General features: G+C 54.4%; 7 protein-coding genes across 7 annotated transcripts; 1 reads left to right on the forward strand and 6 right to left on the reverse strand.

Annotated features, from left to right (window-relative positions):
- Positions 1 to 1,249: 1,249 nt before the first annotated feature.
- Positions 1,250 to 2,172, reverse strand: CC84DRAFT_654239 (uncharacterized protein). The gene has a single exon (XM_018187014.1). The coding sequence runs from the start codon at positions 1,835 to 1,837 to the stop codon at positions 1,331 to 1,333; it is 507 nt and encodes a 168-aa protein (XP_018037673.1). The 5' UTR covers positions 1,838 to 2,172; the 3' UTR covers positions 1,250 to 1,330.
- On the reverse strand, positions 2,173 to 3,922 carry CC84DRAFT_654238 (regulator of G protein signaling superfamily). The gene is made up of 2 exons (XM_018187013.1): positions 3,275 to 3,922; positions 2,173 to 3,227 (listed from the first exon to the last, which is right to left on the reverse strand). The coding sequence occupies exons 1-2, from the start codon at positions 3,725 to 3,727 to the stop codon at positions 2,508 to 2,510; spliced, it is 1,173 nt and encodes a 390-aa protein (XP_018037674.1). The 5' UTR covers positions 3,728 to 3,922; the 3' UTR covers positions 2,173 to 2,507.
- Positions 3,923 to 6,234: 2,312 nt separating this feature from the next.
- On the reverse strand, positions 6,235 to 8,823 carry CC84DRAFT_1163519 (DUF647-domain-containing protein). Its single transcript, XM_018178281.1, has 7 exons — positions 8,671 to 8,823; positions 8,531 to 8,622; positions 8,426 to 8,438; positions 8,293 to 8,356; positions 7,673 to 8,010; positions 7,508 to 7,552; positions 6,235 to 7,388 (listed from the first exon to the last, which is right to left on the reverse strand). Exons 1-7 carry the CDS (start codon positions 8,779 to 8,781, stop codon positions 6,678 to 6,680), a joined length of 1,374 nt encoding a protein of 457 aa, XP_018037675.1. The 5' UTR covers positions 8,782 to 8,823; the 3' UTR covers positions 6,235 to 6,677.
- An 884-nt stretch (positions 8,824 to 9,707) lies between these two features.
- On the reverse strand, positions 9,708 to 12,333 carry CC84DRAFT_1204852 (HET-domain-containing protein). The gene is made up of 4 exons (XM_018181932.1): positions 11,721 to 12,333; positions 10,956 to 11,677; positions 10,737 to 10,907; positions 9,708 to 10,681 (listed from the first exon to the last, which is right to left on the reverse strand). The coding sequence occupies exons 1-4, from the start codon at positions 12,181 to 12,183 to the stop codon at positions 9,752 to 9,754; spliced, it is 2,286 nt and encodes a 761-aa protein (XP_018037676.1). The 5' UTR covers positions 12,184 to 12,333; the 3' UTR covers positions 9,708 to 9,751.
- An 86-nt stretch (positions 12,334 to 12,419) lies between these two features.
- On the reverse strand, positions 12,420 to 14,450 carry CC84DRAFT_1204853 (uncharacterized protein). Its single transcript, XM_018181933.1, has 4 exons — positions 14,233 to 14,450; positions 14,110 to 14,178; positions 14,019 to 14,062; positions 12,420 to 13,971 (listed from the first exon to the last, which is right to left on the reverse strand). The coding sequence occupies exons 1-4, from the start codon at positions 14,323 to 14,325 to the stop codon at positions 12,504 to 12,506; spliced, it is 1,674 nt and encodes a 557-aa protein (XP_018037677.1). The 5' UTR covers positions 14,326 to 14,450; the 3' UTR covers positions 12,420 to 12,503.
- Positions 14,451 to 15,884: 1,434 nt separating this feature from the next.
- CC84DRAFT_1163523 (uncharacterized protein) lies at positions 15,885 to 17,254 on the forward strand. The gene has a single exon (XM_018178282.1). The coding sequence runs from the start codon at positions 16,331 to 16,333 to the stop codon at positions 17,177 to 17,179; it is 849 nt and encodes a 282-aa protein (XP_018037678.1). The 5' UTR covers positions 15,885 to 16,330; the 3' UTR covers positions 17,180 to 17,254.
- Positions 17,255 to 17,394: 140 nt separating this feature from the next.
- Positions 17,395 to 19,831, reverse strand: CC84DRAFT_654501 (quinate permease). Its single transcript, XM_018187016.1, has 5 exons — positions 19,387 to 19,831; positions 18,503 to 19,337; positions 18,433 to 18,451; positions 17,966 to 18,381; positions 17,395 to 17,912 (listed from the first exon to the last, which is right to left on the reverse strand). Exons 1-5 carry the CDS (start codon positions 19,509 to 19,511, stop codon positions 17,610 to 17,612), a joined length of 1,698 nt encoding a protein of 565 aa, XP_018037679.1. The 5' UTR covers positions 19,512 to 19,831; the 3' UTR covers positions 17,395 to 17,609.
- Positions 19,832 to 20,499: the final 668 nt, after the last annotated feature.

The raw sequence follows: 20,499 nt of genomic DNA on the forward strand, positions 1-20,499 counted from the left end.
AGCGCTGCTGGTGTCTGTCTGCCTCGACAGCAACCCTTCCTCTCTATGCATGATCTCGTCCCACCCGCCACCGTTTCTCGTGCAACGCGAGCAAAGCAGCCAGTACGTAACGGTCTCGGGCAGCGTTCTCGCGAGGCAGCACCGCCGTGGGATACAGAGTGGAGCCCTGAGCCCGCGGTACTTTATCTCGCAGCCAGAGGGGTTTTCGTGGTGTGCGTGTGTGCGACGTCCCCATGGGACGACACGATACGAGGGAAGATGCGGTGCTGCGTTGTGTACATACGTGGTGGGCCAGGCTGGGATTGACGTCGTGCGACATACGTCTATGTAGCTGCTATATTCTAGAGTCTAGAATGAGGCAATTAAGAGAGCTCCTGGATCTGTACTGTGTATGCGCGTAAGAATGGCGTGGACGTGGGTTGGGATGCAGAGCATCGAGATGCTGATGGTACGAGCATGGCCTACCCACAGGAATGCCTGTCTACATGTAGAGTACCTTGGAGAGGTATTGTCTTGGCCACGAACTCACACTACCACAGGATGTGTAAAACGTAGACCACACCGCTCAGTCCCTACCATACAACCCCATCCCATTCCAGTAGAACAACCTCACTCGGCTCCTCTCGCCTTCCCACCATAATCGTATGCAGGATTCCCCAGCACACGCCCATGCGTGATTCGTGCACACCCACGTGGCCCGCTGTTGGATGCCATCCTTCCTTCTGCACGCCCTCGAAGCGGCAAGCGCAACGCCTGCATCGAAGCCTCGAAGGTTTCTCGGAGCCTGGGGAAATCCGGCGAGCGAGTGGAGGATCGCTCAGGAGCACGCTTGCGCGCGGCTAAGCTGGCGGTTCGCGCGAAACGCAGGTGCACATGACTCAATCTTGGGCTTGTATACTCGTGACCTCGTTTGTGCAGGATCCGGTAGGATGGAAGGAAGGACGTTGAAGATTACTTAGGGAGGGTCGAGCGTTCTGTAGAGCGACCGTGCTGAGGGCTTCGGACCGTCTGTCGATTGATGTCTGTGTGTAGTTACACACACATGGAGTATTGGATGTACGATAGAGTGCTCGCCTCAGAACAGAGGCCGCGGTACCAGTGGGCGCGCACTGCATGCACATACATGTACGGATGCAGCGGATCGGATGCGGACGGGCACAAGCGAGCATAACCTCGCGCTCAGCTCAATTCAAGACCTCAAGACGAGTCCAGGCCTCCCGCTCCGTCGACTCCGTCGTGGGCCGCCAATTCGCTTCCCCCACAGAGCGACCATCCTTCCATATGGAGGTAGAACCCAACAGCAACATCAACACACATACCAGCACCGTGCTCACACACCCAGCTCTCGGCCCCGCACGCTGTCCAACACACGCGCCCTCTCACATACACACAGTTTGCACCGTACCTGCACATTTCTGACAGCGCAGCACGCACGCAGCCCACGCTGCACTGCACTGCGCTGGGGAAGCACGCCCGCCGACCCGCCCGCGCTGCCTGAAGCCACCAACAGCACACGCTCCCTCCTCGCTGCCAGCATCCCACGCGAAAAGCTGGGGCTCGCGGCGTCGTAGGGTGGGCGTTGGGCTGGGAGACTGAAAGACAAGCTTGTTGCGGACGGGTAAGGTGTTGGTGTGGGTGGGGTGGGGTGAGCGGCGGTGAGGTGGAGTTGTTGCGTGCATGTGTGGAAGGCTTCTAGAAGCCTCGTGACGTGGAAGCACGGAGAGCAAGCCAGGCAATAGGTTTGACTCGCCCGAGCTGCGCTCCTTCGCCGTAGGGCGATGCAGACCCGCCGCACATCGGTAATGCTCGCGTGCCTGAGTCTGCTTCGGAGGCTCATGCAGTGCCAATGGGCGTAAAATGCCTGGCCTGTCAAACAACGCGATCACGTCAGCCAGAGCACTCCAGGATGAATATTGCAGTCGAGTAGATCAAATTCGATTGCTCGCTAGCTCTGCAGTAGAGCGGGTATTGTGGATCTATTTGCGATCCACCTCGCCAGCCGGTCCCTTTTGCAGGGCCAGCAGACGTGAAGAATGAACTCCTTGAACAATGTACAACATGGTAAGACAATAACCGCCCGAGACCCTTTCATATCCACTTCCGTCATGATATCGGCTCAGCGATAGGAATAATGCCAGCCTGACTTTGCAAGCTGGACCAGAACGCCGTGGTCCCAAGCCCACCCGTACGGTTGGGTATCCAGATAAAAGCACAATGAAGCCCACCGTCCCAGGCCCCAGTATTTTGTAACACAGTGTGTAAACGCCGAATCTAGAAGTGAAGATGATGCCGGTATAAATCCAAAGGTAAACCACCCAATATGTGGTGTAGATGTAAAATCGCCAGTGCGCCTTGCAGGAAAATGTGACAAGTGACGCCGGGGTATGCAGCCCAATGCAGATGCGAGTCGCTCTGATAGCACACCGTCGTAATCGTTTTACTTGGATCCGATCCAGTTCTTGCCGGATCAAGGGAAAAATTCCAAGATACAAAATGGTCGAAACGAATTAGAATAGTCCACCCTCCACGACTCCTTGCTCTTCTTCTCTCAATTGGCCACCGCTTCTCTTTTTCGGCCATAGCTTGCTGCTCACTCGTTTCCAGCTGTCTCGGGTTGCGTTCGCCAGACCGCTGTGTTCACCACGGCTTGTCCGGGGACTGGGAGTGCCACTGTTGGATCCGTTGTCGTAGTAGGCTTGCTGGAAATCGGTCATCGGGTAGTCGCTCATCGGCGGCGTTCCCGGTGGAGTCAGAGGGTCGCTCATGCCCGATGGGCTTCTGCTGCCGGAATCGTCGGTCAATGCGTCACTACCGCTAGCGTAGCTGAGCGGGCCGCGAGATGAAGGTGATCCGGAGGATGTTGCGGGTTGGGAGTTGAAGCGGGAGTGAGAGAATGGTCGTGCATGCATAAAGTTGGAGGTGAGTGATGATGGTGCAGAAGCACGTTGATGGACGGGAGGGTGAGCAGAGGTGCGCGGATGGTAGAGGGTGCGTTCGTCGTAGCTCCGGGTGGACGAACGAGTCGTGCTTGATTCGTGGCTATCGTGGCTGACGGCTGAAGCCAACGCACTCATTGGTGACGCTGAGTTGAGGAACGAGACCAGAACGCTCTCCTCCATGAGCTCGTAGATCTTGCTAACAGCCTCGTCCAATGCCGACGGGTGTGGTGGGACGTACGAGTCGGAGAGGTTGAGTAGTGTGTCGCGCACGTCGGCAGGTAGATTGACCTAGAGTCGTTAGCAAGCGTACAGTATGCGGTAATGATGATGCTCACCTCTCGAGGGCCGGACTCGCGGATGTAGGCGTCTATCAAGCGTCTCCACAGCATCAAGACGTATGCACATTCGTCAGAGAGGGGGGAGATGGGAGTGCCCGGATGGCGGTTGACCATCTTTGAGTAGTGCTTTCGGTACCGCGAGGCATCCATTGTGAATTCAAGGTTCTCCAAGCAGTGGTTCTGGGACAGGAAGGCCATGAAGGAGCTAAGTGTGTAGGGCGGTGGAGCGGTGTTTGCTAGGATCTCGGACAGGTTGGGTCTTCGGTTGGAGGCAGAGGCGATGCTGCGAGGGATGGAGACGGTGAGCGGCCGCGAGGGCTGGTGGTACTCGGCCATGGACATCTTCACGTCTTCGTCGTCGGGCTCGACCGTCGACGTGGTGGGCGACGAGGCGGTGGAGGAGGGGGTTCGTATTTGCAGTGGTTGGGTGGCCGTCTTTCTTGAGTTCATGATGCTTCTCCGCAATTGTTTGTAGACGCGGCGGGCGCTATTTCTACCGGTTGGGTCTGGGCCTTCGCAGGAACAGCACTGAGGGCGGAATTGTTGCGCCAGTTTGGCGGGTGGTGGCACGAGGTTCGGAGAACCCAGTGGCAGGTCGATCGATGGGCGGATGTTATCGCAGCGACCGGGTCATCGAGGGCACTGGCGGGTGGTTTGGTTTGACAGGGCGTCTGGCGTCGCACGCGGGGACACGGCGGGTTGCAGGCGGGCCTTGTTGGGTTTGGAGGTGTAGGGGTCGGAAGTGGTTGAGTGAGAGGTGGTTTGGCGGCAGGCTGCAGGCTGGAGGCTGTGAAGTGGGCGGTGGTGAGACCGAGACAGCGCTCTCGCAGCAGGAGTGGTATGGCGGGCGGAGAGTTCAGTGCCCGGGGTGCGGCTCAGCGTGGTTTTGAGCAGCGTGCGGGTGCGGGTGGAGGTGCAGGAGTCAGGCTGGGCTGGGCCGCTGGTGTTGGCGCAGGTGTCGTTTTGGACTTGGGCTGGCGGACGGGGCAGGTCAGCGCAGGCCAGGAGGGAGCACGTTCGCCGTATCGAGTGGGTTGGGGTGGAAGGGATTAGGGAATGAGGAATGGCGCGCTGGCGAGGGCCGGCGCGGCGAGAGTCGCGGTGCGTTAAAGCGGCAGGCCGCGCGCGGGCGCTGATTGGGGGCACGCGCCATCGAACGAGGATCGAAGAATTCTAGCGCCGCCCGCCGTGGACGCAGCGCGACGCAGCTAACGGCGCCCCTGCTGAAACGCTGTGCTTGCTGCAGCAGACGGGCAGTCGCCACCAGCCCAGCGAGCGAGCGACCCACGACGCGCCGGGCTGCAACACCTGCACTGCCCGCGGCCGCAGAGGCGCCGTGGTGCTCTCCGCGCGCACCTCGAGAGGCTCTGAGGCAGGCAGCACGGTATCGCGCAGGCATATCAGACGTGCAGCGCGTGCAGACTCCATTTCCGGCGCCTGCGCTGCTGGGGCCGGCTCTTACGTCGTCGACAGGCCCCAAGGTTACGCCCGGCCGCCGACATGCGTATTGCTGGGGGGGTGTATTGCACCATTGCTCCCGCGCTTGGCACGTGAATCGCAGCCGCCCGATCACGAACTCTGAGAGTGCCATTTGCATTTGCTTTCGCTGTCTCTGTGGACATGTCCCGCTGCCTTGCGCCGACTGCCTGCGCCGGCCACGAGACGCCAGTCCGCGGCAACAGCGATGCTCAGGCGCGCTCCGCAAACGCTAAAGTGCCCTACCCACGCCAAAGGAAGGCCAGCCGAAGGGCGTCGAGAGGGCCTCGCTTTGTCCGGCCACCGCGTCCGTGCCAGTGGCAGCATCACCCGCCGCGTGCACAAAGACAACCACAGCGAGACCGATGATGCCATCCGCTCTGCGGTGCTGCGTGCGACGGCCACCAGCGCGCGAACATTGCAGTGCTCCTGGCTGCCAGCTGCCAGTTGCAGCGTCGCCAGGCCCATTCCTTGCGCGCTGCGTCCAATAGCCGCCCCGTGCGAATCACATCTCGTCTGACTCTTCGCCCTATCGCTGGGGCCAAGGCACACGCGAGCCTCTCCCAGAGCTGCCTGAGGCGCCGCTGACTCTGATTCTTACGGTAATGAACTGGCCCGAGCGAACCCTCAACACCACGCAGATCCACACGAGATCCGCACGCACCAGCGCCACTCGAGACACCTGTTGAGCGTGCAACTCCAGCCCACCATCGTCCCATCGCACTTGGCCGCAATACCCCCTCAGCGCGCACACCAGAGCCAGCGCTACCGTCCAGAGCCCCTCTTGTGTCCTCCACCGCTGAAAGCGCGGCGTGCAAAGAGGGGCCACCGCAAGCTGCTGACGTTTCACCAAACCCCTGTTCCACCTTCATCACCGTGCTCCGTCCTTCCATGCACAGAAAATTCGAAATTGCTTCCAGAAGCCTTCCGCATCCGAGTCAGGCCTTCTACGACTAGCTTAATCATCCGCTCGCTTTCGTGTTGCCAACACCAACACAGCCGTTGTCCGTTTGCGTTACAGCGCCAACGCCTCCCTCGCCTACTGCAAGTCCGCGCTTGAAAGAGCCTCTTCGGTCTTGTGGAGCCACACTTGCCAACTCACGTCGTCCCAGCATGATTCATCCAGCCGCCGGTAAGCGAAGCAACCGGTAAAAAAAAAAAAAAAATGAGTGCAGCAAAAATTTGTCTCCAGAACAGAATACCTCCCGCGCACATGACGCTCGAGTGGAGATCTGCTTCCATGTGAGGCGACATTCTCCTCACCGCCTAGCTGGCTCGCTTTTAGCCGCATGGCAACCGGAGATCTGACCAGAAGCCTCCGCACCCCTGCCCACGCCACTCTATAATAATAAAACACTCCGATAATCGATCGCCTTTTGTCTCGCAACATCATGCACGTATTGCACACGTAGCTTGTTGTGCGTTGCGTGGGATGATGCATCTGATCCAACACAACGCGGCTGCATCTCCCATGACGCTGGCCCGAACATCTGGGAGCAGGATGCTCATCGTCCGATGTGCTCCCAACACGGTGTTGCTGCCGACCGGACTCTGAGGCCACGGCTCCGAACAGCCTCCACCTTGTGTCGTTCGGACCCAGGCATCCGCGCTACTTAGCCAGAGTGAAACGTGACAGGTGGACCGCATCTCTCTAACCGTGTGACATGTGGGTGGGGGGCTCGACTTGTCTTTGGGTTCAAACAGCCCGCCTACACGACAAGCGCCGCGAAACATGGGGAGCGTGGGATACACATGCTGTCGTCGATCAATCCATCCGAGCCGCCTGCAACCACCCGATCTCTACATGTCACCAGCCTCAGGTCGCCTAACCTCCGATAGTTAAGGGTGTTCCCTGCCCACCTGCCCAAGTGATATTGCGTACCTCGCGATTCTGTTGCAGGTAGAAACTCCGTTAACAATGGTCTCACGCTGCCCACTCTGTCTTAATCTGTACCCGCACGCCGGGCCGTGATTCTAGAACAGCGACATCCAGATCCCATCCCGCATCTCGTAGCTTTGTTTCGTACGCGTCAAACAACTCCTTCACTTCCTCCAAGGCGAATCTGAGCTCAGCCAGTCGTCCGCCTGATGTGTCATGCTCAGCGGCTTTAGGCTCATCCCTCATGGTTCCCTTGCGAGCCAGTAAGAGCGCCTGCGTCCACGCCTTGAGCTGGTCGAGCGGGGAACAGTCTTGCTTCAGAACGATTACAGCTGCAGACCCGCAAGACCAGAGCAAATATGCCTCATCTTGATAGACCCGAACCAAGTCGGCCAAGGTGAGATCCTGCAAGTCTACCGCGCCTGACCGTTTGTGGCGGCGGTGCCCCATGAAGTGGAGCATGTTTTCCAATGGTGCTCCAATCCTGCAGTGACCAAGTACGCTACCATCAATCCAACGCAGTGCTCCGTCGCGCTCAAAGATCCGCTCCCTAGCGGAGACTTCGGCTGGTGACAGGATTCGACCGTCACGCAGGAGGCTACTCAGCACTATGTTAGCCCTCTGCCTGTTCAAGCTGCGCATGCTGACGGATTTCACCGCAGCGTAGTTCGTCGCCAAGTGTATCGACAGCAGAGCAATGAGCGTACTCCAGGTCGCCATCGGTGTCTTTATCCAGGATACTACAATGCTCCCAGCCTGTCTGGTAAGCAGCTGGCAACAAACAACGTGTGCGTCGGAGCAAACCGGCTCGGCGATGCAGCAGCAGCATGCATCAACGAACGGTACCAGGCATTAGAGCAACGTGGGGTACTTACCAACATGCCCAGGAGCGAGATTACGGTTTCCTGACTAGAGTCCTTCTGCAAGATGATCAGCACCAGCTTATCATGCAAACTTTCGCGTATATGTGAGTAGATGAAGTAGCGCAGGTCTGTATATGAACCTCACGCCATGGATTCCTCCGATATGGGGTGGCTCACAGCATTAAGTTCGCCTAGATTTCCACGTTTTGCGAAATGGGCCGATAAGCTTGCCTTTGACGATCCTGCGCATACACCGCATAGCGACCGGAGAACGCTCGAGAAGGACAGTATCAGGACACGCGTTGCCTTAGGGAACGCCGGCGACAAGCAGTCCAGGATCATAGCCGTGTCATTGAAGACATCTGCTGCGAGCCTGTACATTTTGCATTCCGGCTCCAGCGACGTACCCAGCCTGTGCGCGAAGAGAATGGTAGCAATCCGCCCCATGGACTCTTGCAGTACTGAGAGCAGCAGTGCGGCCGTTGGCGAAGCGTCGGCGTCACCAACGCCTACACCTATTGTTCCGCCAGTTAGCTCTTGTCTCCTAAGGAGGTACGGGTCCACCGCTCGTTTGCAATATGCGCGGATGGCATCCGAAGTATCGAGGCTCGGCCTGCAGACTGGTGGTTGCTGATCCGGCGAGAGCGGGATGTACGGCCATGCGGAAGCAATCTACATGATGGTGTTATGTCTGAGGATACGGATCCAAGCCCACGGTACCGACTCGCTTATGACTTCTTTGCCTTGTATATGAAATACGTGCATGGTGCGTATATGAATCGATATGCTTAACTCACCTTCAAGGACAGCACGCGAGGAGAGGAGTCCTGCAATTGATGAAGAGAACGCTTGGAGCGAATCCTGGTGCAAGCGGAAATCGTCAATCACTCATGTCCTAACGTGTTTGGAGTGGCGCGAGGATGTGCGTACGTAGATCTGGTACCTGTTGATCGCAAGCATCGAGATCAGCAAGTGACACTGCTGGTGACGTACAGAGGCATGCGCGCTGCCTCGCATCTGCCTGGATCAACATACTGTATGTAGTCTTCCGTCACAGTGTGCGGATATCCTGCAGGCAGAAAAACTTCGAGCAGCTGCTGTGCATAGGTTTTGCTTTCTCTGGGCCGCTGCGGTGGTCAGCAGCATTCAGGACACAGAAACGCGCTGGGACACACCACAGCATCGACCCTGCTTCCCCCTTTCCCAGCAGCCGTTTCGATGAACGTCACCGTGAGATGTCCCGCGTCGTCCCGCTCGCTCAGCTCAAGCCTTCCCGCTGAACTCATCTCGCGGATCTGCCCAAGTTGGTGGAGCGTGGTGATGTCGTCTCCGTCCTGATTGCAGCCAAAAGCCTCCCGTAGTAGGGGTCTGCTCTAACCCCAAACGCGCCTAGCTTCCTCCCCACCGTCTCCATCACTGCAAACAGCCCTCGCATACAACAAACACAACCCGCTGCTTTAATCGCATCGTCCCTATCTCTGGCTGCCAGACTCACCGTGCATACCGTCACCGCCATCTATCCCCCCAAGCACGCAAAGTACTCAATCTACGTTCCCGCGCCGACACCCCCCGTCGACAATCTATCCCGATAGTGCCCAGGCGCCCAGCCGAAACGTGCCCATACACCCGCAGCAGTCAAGCTCTTACTGTACAGTGCCACGCCTGGGTGCGCTGCGAGATGCCGCCGTCTTTGCAGGCCGCTGCTGCGTCGCTGCGTCAGTGACATGACGGTCGCAGATCGCGCGGGGGCGGCGCGGCATGCAAGTGCTGACTGTGCTGGATGCGGCACGCGGTCTCGTGAGACGCTGGGAGCACAGCGGGTGGGGATGAGGTAAGACGGGGGGTTGGCGTTGTGTTTCGAATCGATCGGGCGCGCGTGCGGGGTGCGGCGTGGTGGTGCTGTTTTTGGGGAACGGGCGGTTGTAGAATAGAAGGATCGTGTTGGGGCTTTTTTTAGGAGGAAGGATTTAGGAGAGGATTCGTGGTGGGGGTTTGGTTGTTTGGGATGACTTCACGATTGGAGTCGCTTTGCTTCTGGTATCGACCGCACTCACTAATAATAAGTCAGAGGACTCCTGATGGGTTCGACGATTGGAGTGACTTCACCGTAGGGTCGTATTTGCTCCTGGGGTCGACTGCGTTAGATGCCGTAGAAGTTTGAAGAGCTTGACCGAGTACTTCGAAGTTTTGACTAGGCATTGCATATGCAGTACGAAGAGTCTACCCAGCGCCGAAACCAATAGTGGACGGTAGAGCTCATACAACACGGACCGTGTATCGTCCATTTCCATCGGAGCGACAAGAGTCTACCTCACGAATGCCCGCTTGGTACATGCTCACCTTCTCCTTGAAGGTACAAAAGGCATTCCCCTCTTTTCGTCGAAGCGCGAGCTGCGCTGTACCTACTCTACGATATGTACCACGCATTTGTCCTGGCTCTGCCCACAGTAATAGACCAATGATACGTGGCCTCCCTCCGTATTGGGCAAACGATCTCACTACCTTGTATTCTCGCTCGCCTTCATACAGGACGGGCATGAAAAATATGTTATCGAAGAGGGCAGCGAAATAGGGCTTCTCCGATGGCTCGCCGTAATCTTTCTTTGGGATCGGATGGGCGCAGGACTCAGAATAGCACTTTTGTGCAAACCAGTGGTCTTCTTGCACGTGGACCTCCCAGGTTGCTTCCCCGCCGTAGCGGCCGATTCTGTGAAATACTGGGTCGTCCCACGCAGGCTTCCACATTGCTTGACACTCGACTGCATCAGGACTGGTCTTGATCCAGTCCAACCGCATGAGCGGGCCAGTCATCTCGAGAACGCTCAGTTGGCCGAGCATAGCAGGGAGTACTTCGATATCACAGAGACCTTCTGTTTCCGGAGGGTGACGAGTTGTAACGAAGACGACTGGTCTATCCAGAGACGCCCAAGACCAGCTAGGTACCTTGTCCCACAAGGGTAGGGGCTGTGGGGGTTCTTCACAGGATTGCAGGGTCCCTCGAGATTGGTACAGGACGCCATTGTGAAGCGCTTTTTGCCATATGCCCGAAGCATAAGTATCGTTTAGAAGGAACGCTGTGTCAGCTGCAATACCAGCGAGGGCTGGCAGGCGATCTGTGCCGTATGATATGGCTCGCCGTGAGTAACTTGATACCATCTCGAGCCAGACGGTGTATGCGAGTCCTGCCTTGACCAGGCAGATGTCAGTCAGCCGGCATGCTGCAGTCTGATGTCCGACTCACCTGAGACGCTTCAATATCATCAGTAGTGAGCAGGAAAGGCGCGATTGTGCCCTCGCTTTCGCGGTATCTTCCCAAGGATGTAGCCCAGCCTGAGGGCCAGACCTCGTTGCATATGGAAGTTCTGCATTCCCAATAAATTTGATCACCCTGGCAGTGTAACGTACGCAGCGCCTGGGAGGATGTTAGCTCGATAGCTGAATAGCGGTAGGTCAAGCTCACCAGCATCTCTTCCTGCAAAACCCATGCACGATCGTATAGCTCGTCTGTACGCAAGTTCCGCTGAGGAAATGCTTCGCTGATAACGAAATCCCTCCCACAAACATTCCTGCTTTGTATGACAGGAGAGGCGTGCCAGTCAATGTGTACCAAAGGTGGGACAACAGGTTCCAAATACCGTGACGAGGGAAGGAAGCCGTGTCCATCGCTTGTCTGACGTGCAGACGCGGCTATGTTACACACAGCACCCTTGTAAATGCGGCACATAGCCTCAGATTCCTGTTCCCAGTCCTGTAAATCATCTTGGATAATACAAAGACTATCAATCCAGATAAACTTGAAGCCCAGAGAACGCGTCATATAGAGTGCATCCTGGAAGCTTGGGGACAGCTGGTTCGTAGGTATCGAATTTTCCCATTGACAGACATTGTTTTTCATCAACTTGAGAAATTCGTGCTTGCCCCATAGATGGGAGAGCGTTAGGTATTGCGTGCCTGGTGGTAATGTGCTGCCCCGACATAGAGAAGCAAATATTTCACGATCATCTCCATCCTCTGCATAATCAACACGAACAAGTCTCGTTGGGAGATCATAAGAGTCCTCTTGCCGCTGGCATTTCATGTGGTATTCCTTGCAGTCGTTGATCCATGTTTTCGCTTGAGTCATGGTTTGTTGAGATCGAGTGGTAGGGGCCACGTCGCTTTGAACAGACTTAGGTGGCAGTGCTAACATCATTAGAGATCACTGCGAATTGGATGGTTCACTTACAGTTCGAAAGGACGCCGCGGAAGGGGAAACAAGTCCTGGGCTTGCCGCACAATAAACCCACACACGATTCCTGAGCTCCAATCACCGTGATCTTGAGCGAAAATGATGACTCTCCATCTTCACTTATCTCGTAAGAAATCTTTTCTACATCTGGACGATATCTGATGCCTGTGTTCGTGAAAGTCGAGTACCTCCTCCAAATGCTGACACAGATGTAGCAACCTTCCGCTGCGGACCGAATTAAAGCGGCTTTGCTTACATCTTTGGCACTCCACCACCTTTCGTGGAACATGCCACACACGTCTGTCCAGCAATTGCCGCTCGTCTTGTCCTGCCACTGCCTACCGCTTTTACCGTTGGGGCCAGAACTGATGTACTCTTTTGGGCCTAGGTCGGTGGGTAGGTTTGTAAGCTTTGAGAAAATGCTCAAGCAACTGTCGCATAGATGTGTTTCTCTAGACATGGAGATCAAAATAGGTTGTGAGAGTTAGGAGCTCGTGTACAAGTTGGAGCCTTGAGGTGGAAGATCATAGCCCTATATCTGTGTAACACGCTAGGACTAGTCGGGATTGTGGCTTAGGAAGCATGGCAGTGGCGATGCGATACCGATCTTTCCAAATGCATACACATTCTTTCATGTGTCATTTGACTTCACCGTTCATGGATCACTGAGTGCCCTTATGAGCGATTGAAAGGATATTGCGCGAGTATCGTCGACTTGTATTGGACTTCGGATTTTCAAGTATGGGTACTACATGGCTCCTACGGTCCGCTTCTAAGCTCTCAGGCCAACTTAGCATCTTCTTGGATGGACTCAATGTTCCGTCCTAACATCTTCTTCGATCCAATCAGCAACCGTTGCCAGCCAGCGTGCACTATGGGTTTGTCAAACAATGTGATCTGAGTATCTCTTCTTGCTTTCATCTCTTGCTCTTCCGATAGACTCCACTCACTTCCCTCTTCACAATCGATATCAAGGCCAAATTTCCGAACCATTTTTCTGTTCTGTACCCATGAAAACAAGGCCCATGCCACCAGAACCACAGCTGTAAGTACTCCCGTCAACATGAAGTATACCCAGATATACTTCGAAATCATTCTCCCGCCACCTTCGCTGTCTTCCGATTCTGAAGACGTGGGATCGCCGTGACCCCAATCGAAAAGCCCAGTCGAAAATATTGTGGCGACGAAAGTGCCTGGAAGAAAGACGAGTGTAACGGCTGCTATAATCCGCATGTCTGTGCTATCGCGTCGGGTGAGAATAGCGATGCGGCGCGAGTCGGATGCGATCTGGCAACTGGCGCGTGCCGCGGAATGATTCAGACGATTGTCTTTCTGGGCGATGAGCGAGTATACGGTTTGTACCTGTGCAGATATGGACCTCTCGAGATACAAACACCTCTGCTCCGCTGCGAGTAGGCTCTCTTTGACGAATGCTAACCTCTCGCGAAAGACAGCAAGGGTATCTTTATCGTCATCGGAGCCCAGCATATGCTGAACGACGTTGCTGACACGCTCTTGTATACCGATAAATCCTCGCTGGGCAGCAACCCAGTCGCTCAAACATGTCAATCGTAACATAATAGCATCCAAGTCTAACTCTTTTCTTTCCTCAGCATAGCTCTTTCTTGCCTCGCGTTCCCCTGCTATTATCGCGCTCTTGAGAGAATTGAAGCGATCCATGCCAGTGAGCTGTTGAATCTGGCCCATAAGCTTGACGCGCAGCTTGAGTAGCGATGCTGTTTCATCGGCAGCAAGATCGAGCAAGATCAGTGGTAAGATGGCACGGTGTGTCGACGCTATACATGATGATGCCATGTAAGCCAAGTAGCATAGCAGCAGATCGATTTCTGTAGCTGTGAGACCAACAATGAGAGCGTAGGTCGCGTGAGTAACGGGGTCATCTATCTGTATGAACGTGTAATCCCACGTCCAATCGACATCGCCGCGGATCAAGAGGTGCTTTGCGCAGTTGGAGACAATACTGCTTTCTGGTAACGGTTTCGCATCTCTGTCACATCTCTTAGGTTCTCTGACCTGATGAGCAAACCACGGTACTGTTGGTGACGATGAGACTGGAGATGATGCGGCGATGGGTGCGATGGAACCCTGAGTAACAATAGAAAGCTTTTGTGTCACTGCGCGGATGAATGTCGACGGAATACGCCAGGCGCGCGACAGAGCGAGGTACGTCTGTCTTGTATATGGGAGTTTACCGCTCGATGATTTGCCTGAAGGTTTTGGCGAGAGTCTTGTGTGGTCAATAAAAGCCAAGAGACGGCGTTGGCGTATACGTACAAGATGCGCAATCCTGACTGCATCGAGCCACTCGCGTTTCGTTCCTGCAGCGTTTAGACTAGTATCTGTTGCGACTACATCAAGATCCCACCTCATGCATCCAACCCACAATTTCCTGCTCTTTCAAATCACCCGATTGATACATTGGCGTCTTTCCATCCTGAATAACTTAGCATTAGTTACAACACATCTACCATTCTCGGGTGGGATGTACCTCGCGCACCCAAATTTCTGCAAACCTATGCCCATCTCTTCCAGCAAACCTCTCCTCACTATCGACCAAACGCTCAGAGCAAAGGTCGAACATTCGCGCTCAAGGTACCAATCAAACGCCGGATACAACACTCAACCAGGGCGAGACGGCAAAAGAAGGCAACCACGAGGCTGCGCATTACGCCTACTTTAAGTGCAGTGTATCGGGGAATAACTGATACCTTTGAGCATGTGGGCGGCATCGCGCAGCGGGGTACTGGTACACACGAGGGTGCTTGCATGAAGCCGGGTGGCTCAGCGGGACGAGGCGTAGCGGGATTGCATGTGCAGGGGTTCACAGCCAACGAATGTAAGACATGCTAGATCGTAGGCCAACCAAGATCGCCACTTCACCTCGAAGTAATTGACAGCAGGCTGGCTGGCTTATCGGCATTGCGCCACCCACATGCAAACTACCGATAGAGGGTAAACCGAAGATAGTAGGCCCGACTGCATAACACTATTAACAGATGTGCTTCTATACCTACCCATCGAACCAGACTCAGATCATACTCGGAGTTAGTAGTGGCGGATCCTCCACCTTCTTGAAAGTCCTTTGACGGTTGCGCTCGCGTCGCGTGAAGATTTGTGGTCCGCTTGAAGTCCTTATCGATGTTTTTGGAAGAAACATATGAGATGCGCTAGGAGACTACGCCGAGGTGTGAAGCTTGTATGACTAGGCAATAGTAGATAGGTGAAAGTCTAGGTTTGCAGGCAACTTGCGCTACCCACGAGAGCTGCATTAACTTGGCCAAGGTGAGCTCGAAGGCAACCTTGAACGGGTCACTTCCAGAGTTGTAGACCAAGAGCTTATTCAAAGCGCATGCAGTATTCAGGGAACTTGTGGTGCCAAGTTTCGTCTTCTGCTCAACAAGTTTATCCTGCGTGATTATCGATGTTTTGGATTTCTAGGTTGTTGACAGGATAAGACGGCGGTGTTCACGCATGTGACAAATGCGAAGGAGAGGTAATGAAGCAGAGACATAGCTGCCCGACATCCTGTTACCATAAGAGACTTCACCAGGCGTAGAGTCTCGGATGTCGAGAAATGTAGTATATTGGTAAGACGTACATTTACACGACTTTAGAACACGTCAGGGCGCAAAGCGAACACTGGCTCTCAGTCGCTTGTTCTACAACCTGATCTCTTCGAAACCCGGCAATACTTGCTCCATCCCCAGAGACCCACCGCCGAAGTTTAGTCGATCCCGTCGCTCATTTATGCGAAACATGGAAAGCACGAACACCATGTCCCGCTTTCGGCTTAGCGTCGAGATGTTCTCAAACCCAGATCGACGCTCGTGAAACACCACCTACCCGAATCCTCAACACCGCGAAGTCCGACGGATTGTAGTTGCGGCACCAACTCCAAAAACGCGCAGTCGTCGCAGATGCAAGAGTTGCATGAATGCGACGGACTTTGAAAGCTTCATCGTGAGAGCGGTTTTAATCCTCGCATAGACGGGCTGTGCAATATTCACTGCGCGCAATGAGCCTTTTGACGTTCGCGCGTCTGTATCCCCTCGCTGAAACCTGAATTTTAGCGCTGCGTTTGAAATCGTACCCCATTTTCTGCCCGAGAAGTAGCAATTTGTTTCGAGAGAGCGGTTGAACACTGTCACTGAGGGTGCTCTACCGCGTTTCACACTTCCACCTGAGGCACGACCCGGATTCTGACCTTGCGTGACAACGAGTTATCACTCCCGAGAGACGACAGGCCACGAATCTGGTGCGACTAAGGTAAGACGAGAGTAATTCTGGGCATGGTGATTTCCATCGCATTTTTGCTGGAGAAAGCGATTTAAAGGCAGTAATCACCGACTGTCAGGGCGATCATGCGCTCTCGAGTGTACGTTCTCTACGCATCGTGGTGATCTTGTCTTCTTCTTTTTCTTTCTTCGTACTTTTTGATACCCCCACGAGCAGGATACTCGGTTCTCTTCTCTTACCCTTTTCGTTCTATTCTCACCACTAGGTTCTTCATCCAGCCCCTCTCTGCTTCTGCGTTACCTCGATTGGAATAGTACCCTACACCAAACTTTCATTCCACTTCCGTCAAAATGCGCTTCTCTCTTTTTGTCGTGGCCGGCCTCTCCGCTGTCGCCACTGCCTTGCCACAGAGAGCTGCCGGTCAAGGCCGGTTTCGAGGTGGCCGTCCATCTGATCAGAGTGCTCAGGATGGCAGTGTTCAGTCAGCCGATTTGTCCGAATTTCACTTCCCTTCAACCGGTGCTACGCCTGGCAACGCACAAGCTGGTGTTGGTAATGGTGCTGCAACTGAAGGCAACCTAAACGACCAAGGGCAGGAACCACCGAACAACCAAGGGCAGGAACCACCGAACAACCAAGGGCAGGAACCACCGAACAACCAAGGGCAGGAACCACCGAACAACCAAGATGGCCTACCCAACCAAGGGGCCGGAAACGTCAAGTACAACGGCACTCTTCCTGGAAATGATGGTCAGAACCAAAACGGCCAGAATCAGAATGGTGGTGTTCAGAACGGGCCAAACCAGAATGCCGGAAGTCAAAACCGACAGAACCAAACCGGCGGCAGCCAAAATGGCGCAAACCAAACAACAGGCGGCTTTGATGTCTCTCTCGTCCCAGAGTTTGGCGTCGAAGCAGGTCAAACCCCCGATGGCACAGGAAACTGTCTTGGCCTGAACAACGTCAAGATCCCCTGCTCTTGCCCACCTGACCGTCAAGAGTTCATACAGAAAGTGCAAGCCGCTGCTGCTGCCGGCAACTCTGAGGGCGTACCAATCAAGTTCCCGCTCGGTGGCTCTAGTGCGAGCAAGAAGGCTAGAATCGGGGCGAGCATCATCGTATTGCAGAACCTGAATGGGAGGGGTGTGGGTTGTCCCGCGGCATCCACGACGTTTCTGGCACAACAGGCTGCTGCTTGAGTGATGTGAAATGATATGATCGATGAACAGGGCCGTACACAGAGAGGGGGGCAACGAAACATGATGGAGTTTTTTCTAGTTCTTAAATTTTTTGATATCCCGGTACCAACTATACCAAATCTTTCCATTCAACCCAATCGCTTTCATGATGCTAAGCAGTGTGATAGATATATGGCATTTTGCGAGCGCGACTCCCATTACGAAGCCCAGTCAGCGCTCATCTCTCCGACGCTCCACATAGCTTGATCCAGATGGCTTCAAGCACTGGGCAAAGGTGAGCTTTCGAATTATGAGATCCGATGACGTACCCGGGCAATTGCAAACTCCCTTCAAGTGAAGTGCAATACGTGCATGGGCCATCTGAAATAGATCAGGCATCGAATTTATAGCGCGCTCGTAAGTATCCAAATTCTCTCGAGGATTGCCCATTCTAAACTTCCTCAACACGCTCATGTCCCTTTTCATGGACCTGATCCGCGTGCTTGACAGCCATGATCGCATCTGCCTCAAGTGTCATGCTCAGACCAATCTCTCTCCTAGCCTCAGCAAGCAAGATAGCGTCCTCGGCACCAGTCCGGCTCCCGAACACACGATCCATCTCTTCCAAAGTAGCACCTTTAGTTTCTGGGAGCTGAAAAATGACCCATACGATACCGACGGCAAGGAACCCGGCGAAGAAGATGTAGGTTCCCCAAGCCCAGGACTCAAGCATCGGAGGAACGAAGAACGCGACCTATGACGGTGTTAGTTTCTGAATAGAGAATGCACACGGGCTGGTCTGCTTACAGCGAAATTGTTGAGCCAGTTACTGCTAGCTCCGATGGAGGCACCCTTGGCGCGAATAGAAAGCGGGAATATCTCAGATACAAGCGTCCAAGAGACTGGGCCCCAGGTGGCGCCAAAAGCGCCGACGTAGATCCAGATGAAAGCAACGACGATCCAACCCTCCGCGGAATGGGCTACCCAATCATGTCTGAACTTCGCAACCATGACTCCGGCGATGATCATGGAGCAGAACATAACTACGGAGCCGACAATCAACATGGGCTTGCGGCCGACTTTGTCAATCACAGCCATGGCCGGAAGGGTGCTGACAAAGAACACGACACCGGTAACGCCAGTTGCGAGAAGAGCTTGCGTGCCTCCAGTCAAGCCCAGCGACAGGAAGACGTTACTTGCGTAGTAGATGATGGCGTCGATACCTGCAATATCTTAGCATGGCTGTCAAGAGGAGGCAACAGGATGGAACCTACCCGACCACTGCTGGAAGAACTGTTGGAAAGGTCAGCTTTATCCACGTCAAATGATGAGAAAAAACCATACCATGACGAGCCAAGCGGTAGCGACTCTCTTGAAGTTGTCCCATGTGCGGACGATTTGGTAGTACTGAGCAAATTCCCGGGCCCAGAGACTGCCTGCTTCTTTGGCAGCCAATTTAGGGAAGTGTTTCTCGAAGTTGCGCTGTTCGAAGAGAGCTTCGGCCTTGATCTCCTTGTATTCGATCTGGACGAGCTCATGCTCGATTGGTAGTTTGCGGAGGTACCCGATGGTCTTTAACGCTTCTTCGTCGCGACCCTTCTTGACGAGCCAGCGAGGAGAGAATGGTAACCACCAAATACCGCAAGCAAGGATAGCGGCCGGGATACCTTGGATAATGGAGGGGAGTTGCCACGCGAGATTCTTCTGCGCTTCGCCAGTGCCGCCAATGTAGTTTGAGCCATATCCAATCCAGAACGAAAGCATGATTCCTAGAATAGTAGCAAACTGGTAGAAAGACACGATCAGGCCACGTAGTTCCGGTGCGGCAATTTCGGCGTTGTATAAAGGACCCACACCAGAGAACAAACCGACTCCTACACCAGTGAAGAACCGACCGGCGTAAAGAAGTCCGGGCTTGTGGTAACTTGCGCCGATGTAAAGATACGACCCGAGCACGACGCAGAGACAGGCGCTGAACATGGTGTATTTGCGCGAGAAGATCTCACCGAGCACACCAGCCGATAGCGAACCCAAAATTCCACCCAGCTGTAGGATGGAGGTCAACCAACCAGTAGCTGACGACGAGTTGACCACAGATGGGAAGTTGTCCTTGAATCGGGTCATGACGAGGGACTGGCCCAAAACTCCTTGCTGATAGCCATATTCAAACCCTCCAAACCTGTCATAAATTAGTAGGACCTCACCAACTTGAGAGGATGATGTCTTACGAGGCAAAGAAGGCAATGATCAGGAGCTTTGGGTTATTGAGCAAAGTCCTCCACCTGTTCTTGTATGCAGCCTGGGTTCGGACCTGTGCTGACGTGACAGACGCGTTGCGATTGGTAGCATCCATTTTGACACTGTCTTCTCGTTCCTAACCGCTGTCAAATGCAGTTCTTGGTAACACTGACGTCTCGAGAGTAGACGCATAAATACACGAGTGCTAGAGAAGTAAAGTACGATCGGCAACCTTCCTCTTATACCAGTCGCTCACACTTGCTGTCAACACCTGTTTCACGAGCCCGCGTTCGACATTGGATTAGGTAGCCAACCCGCTAGCGGGACTCCATGGGGATGTTGATTTGTCGACCCCATTGAGAGGAATGCGGGGGCCCACACGCATCCCCAAAGCTGCAGAAATGAACCATGCTCTGCCAACAAGGTTGCAGTCATGTGGGTTTGTGGACTTGCCGTCGTGAATATCACTCGACTGGTGGGATTAGCGCCGGTGGATGGAGTTCCCCTATCGGGCCGACGGCAGAAAGCTTGCGGTCACCTGAGTGGTGGCTATGATTTCCTCTTTCGCGACCCACTCCAACGTTACTTCGATTTGTAAAGAAAACGAAGTGCTGTTGCATTCGCGAACGAGCGGCTTCAATCGCCTCTATTGCAATTACAGAGGCGTTATGCAGATGCTACTGGGCCCGATCCGTGTCACGAGTCATACCGCACGACGAAAAAATATGACCTTTAGCGATTTGCATTGAATCCCGGAGCATGGTCATCACACCGGGGCTCGAGACGAGTCAGTATCCGACTACACATACGATGCGCACGACCATGCTCAACAAGCTTCAATACAGCAGGGCGTTTCGAGCGTCTGCAGCGTGGTATATTCCTCTACGACTTAGAATCTGACGTCGTACTGCCGCTTTACCACCACATTCGCACTGACTCAACCCTAAGTTACCAAAGGAGCAGGCGATGTGCCTGGACATACAATGCGCTAGCACAATAAGATTGTCTCCATAGACATCTAGAGCATTGCCGTTTGTCTAGCACCGCAGTAGCTCGTTGCGATCCCGCAGAAAAGCGGTATCCTTGTCATATCGTCGATGGAT

The sequence above is a fragment of the Paraphaeosphaeria sporulosa genome (genome assembly GCF_001642045.1).
Source record: "Paraphaeosphaeria sporulosa strain AP3s5-JAC2a unplaced genomic scaffold CC84scaffold_4, whole genome shotgun sequence".
NCBI lineage: Eukaryota > Fungi > Ascomycota > Dothideomycetes > Pleosporales > Didymosphaeriaceae > Paraphaeosphaeria > Paraphaeosphaeria sporulosa.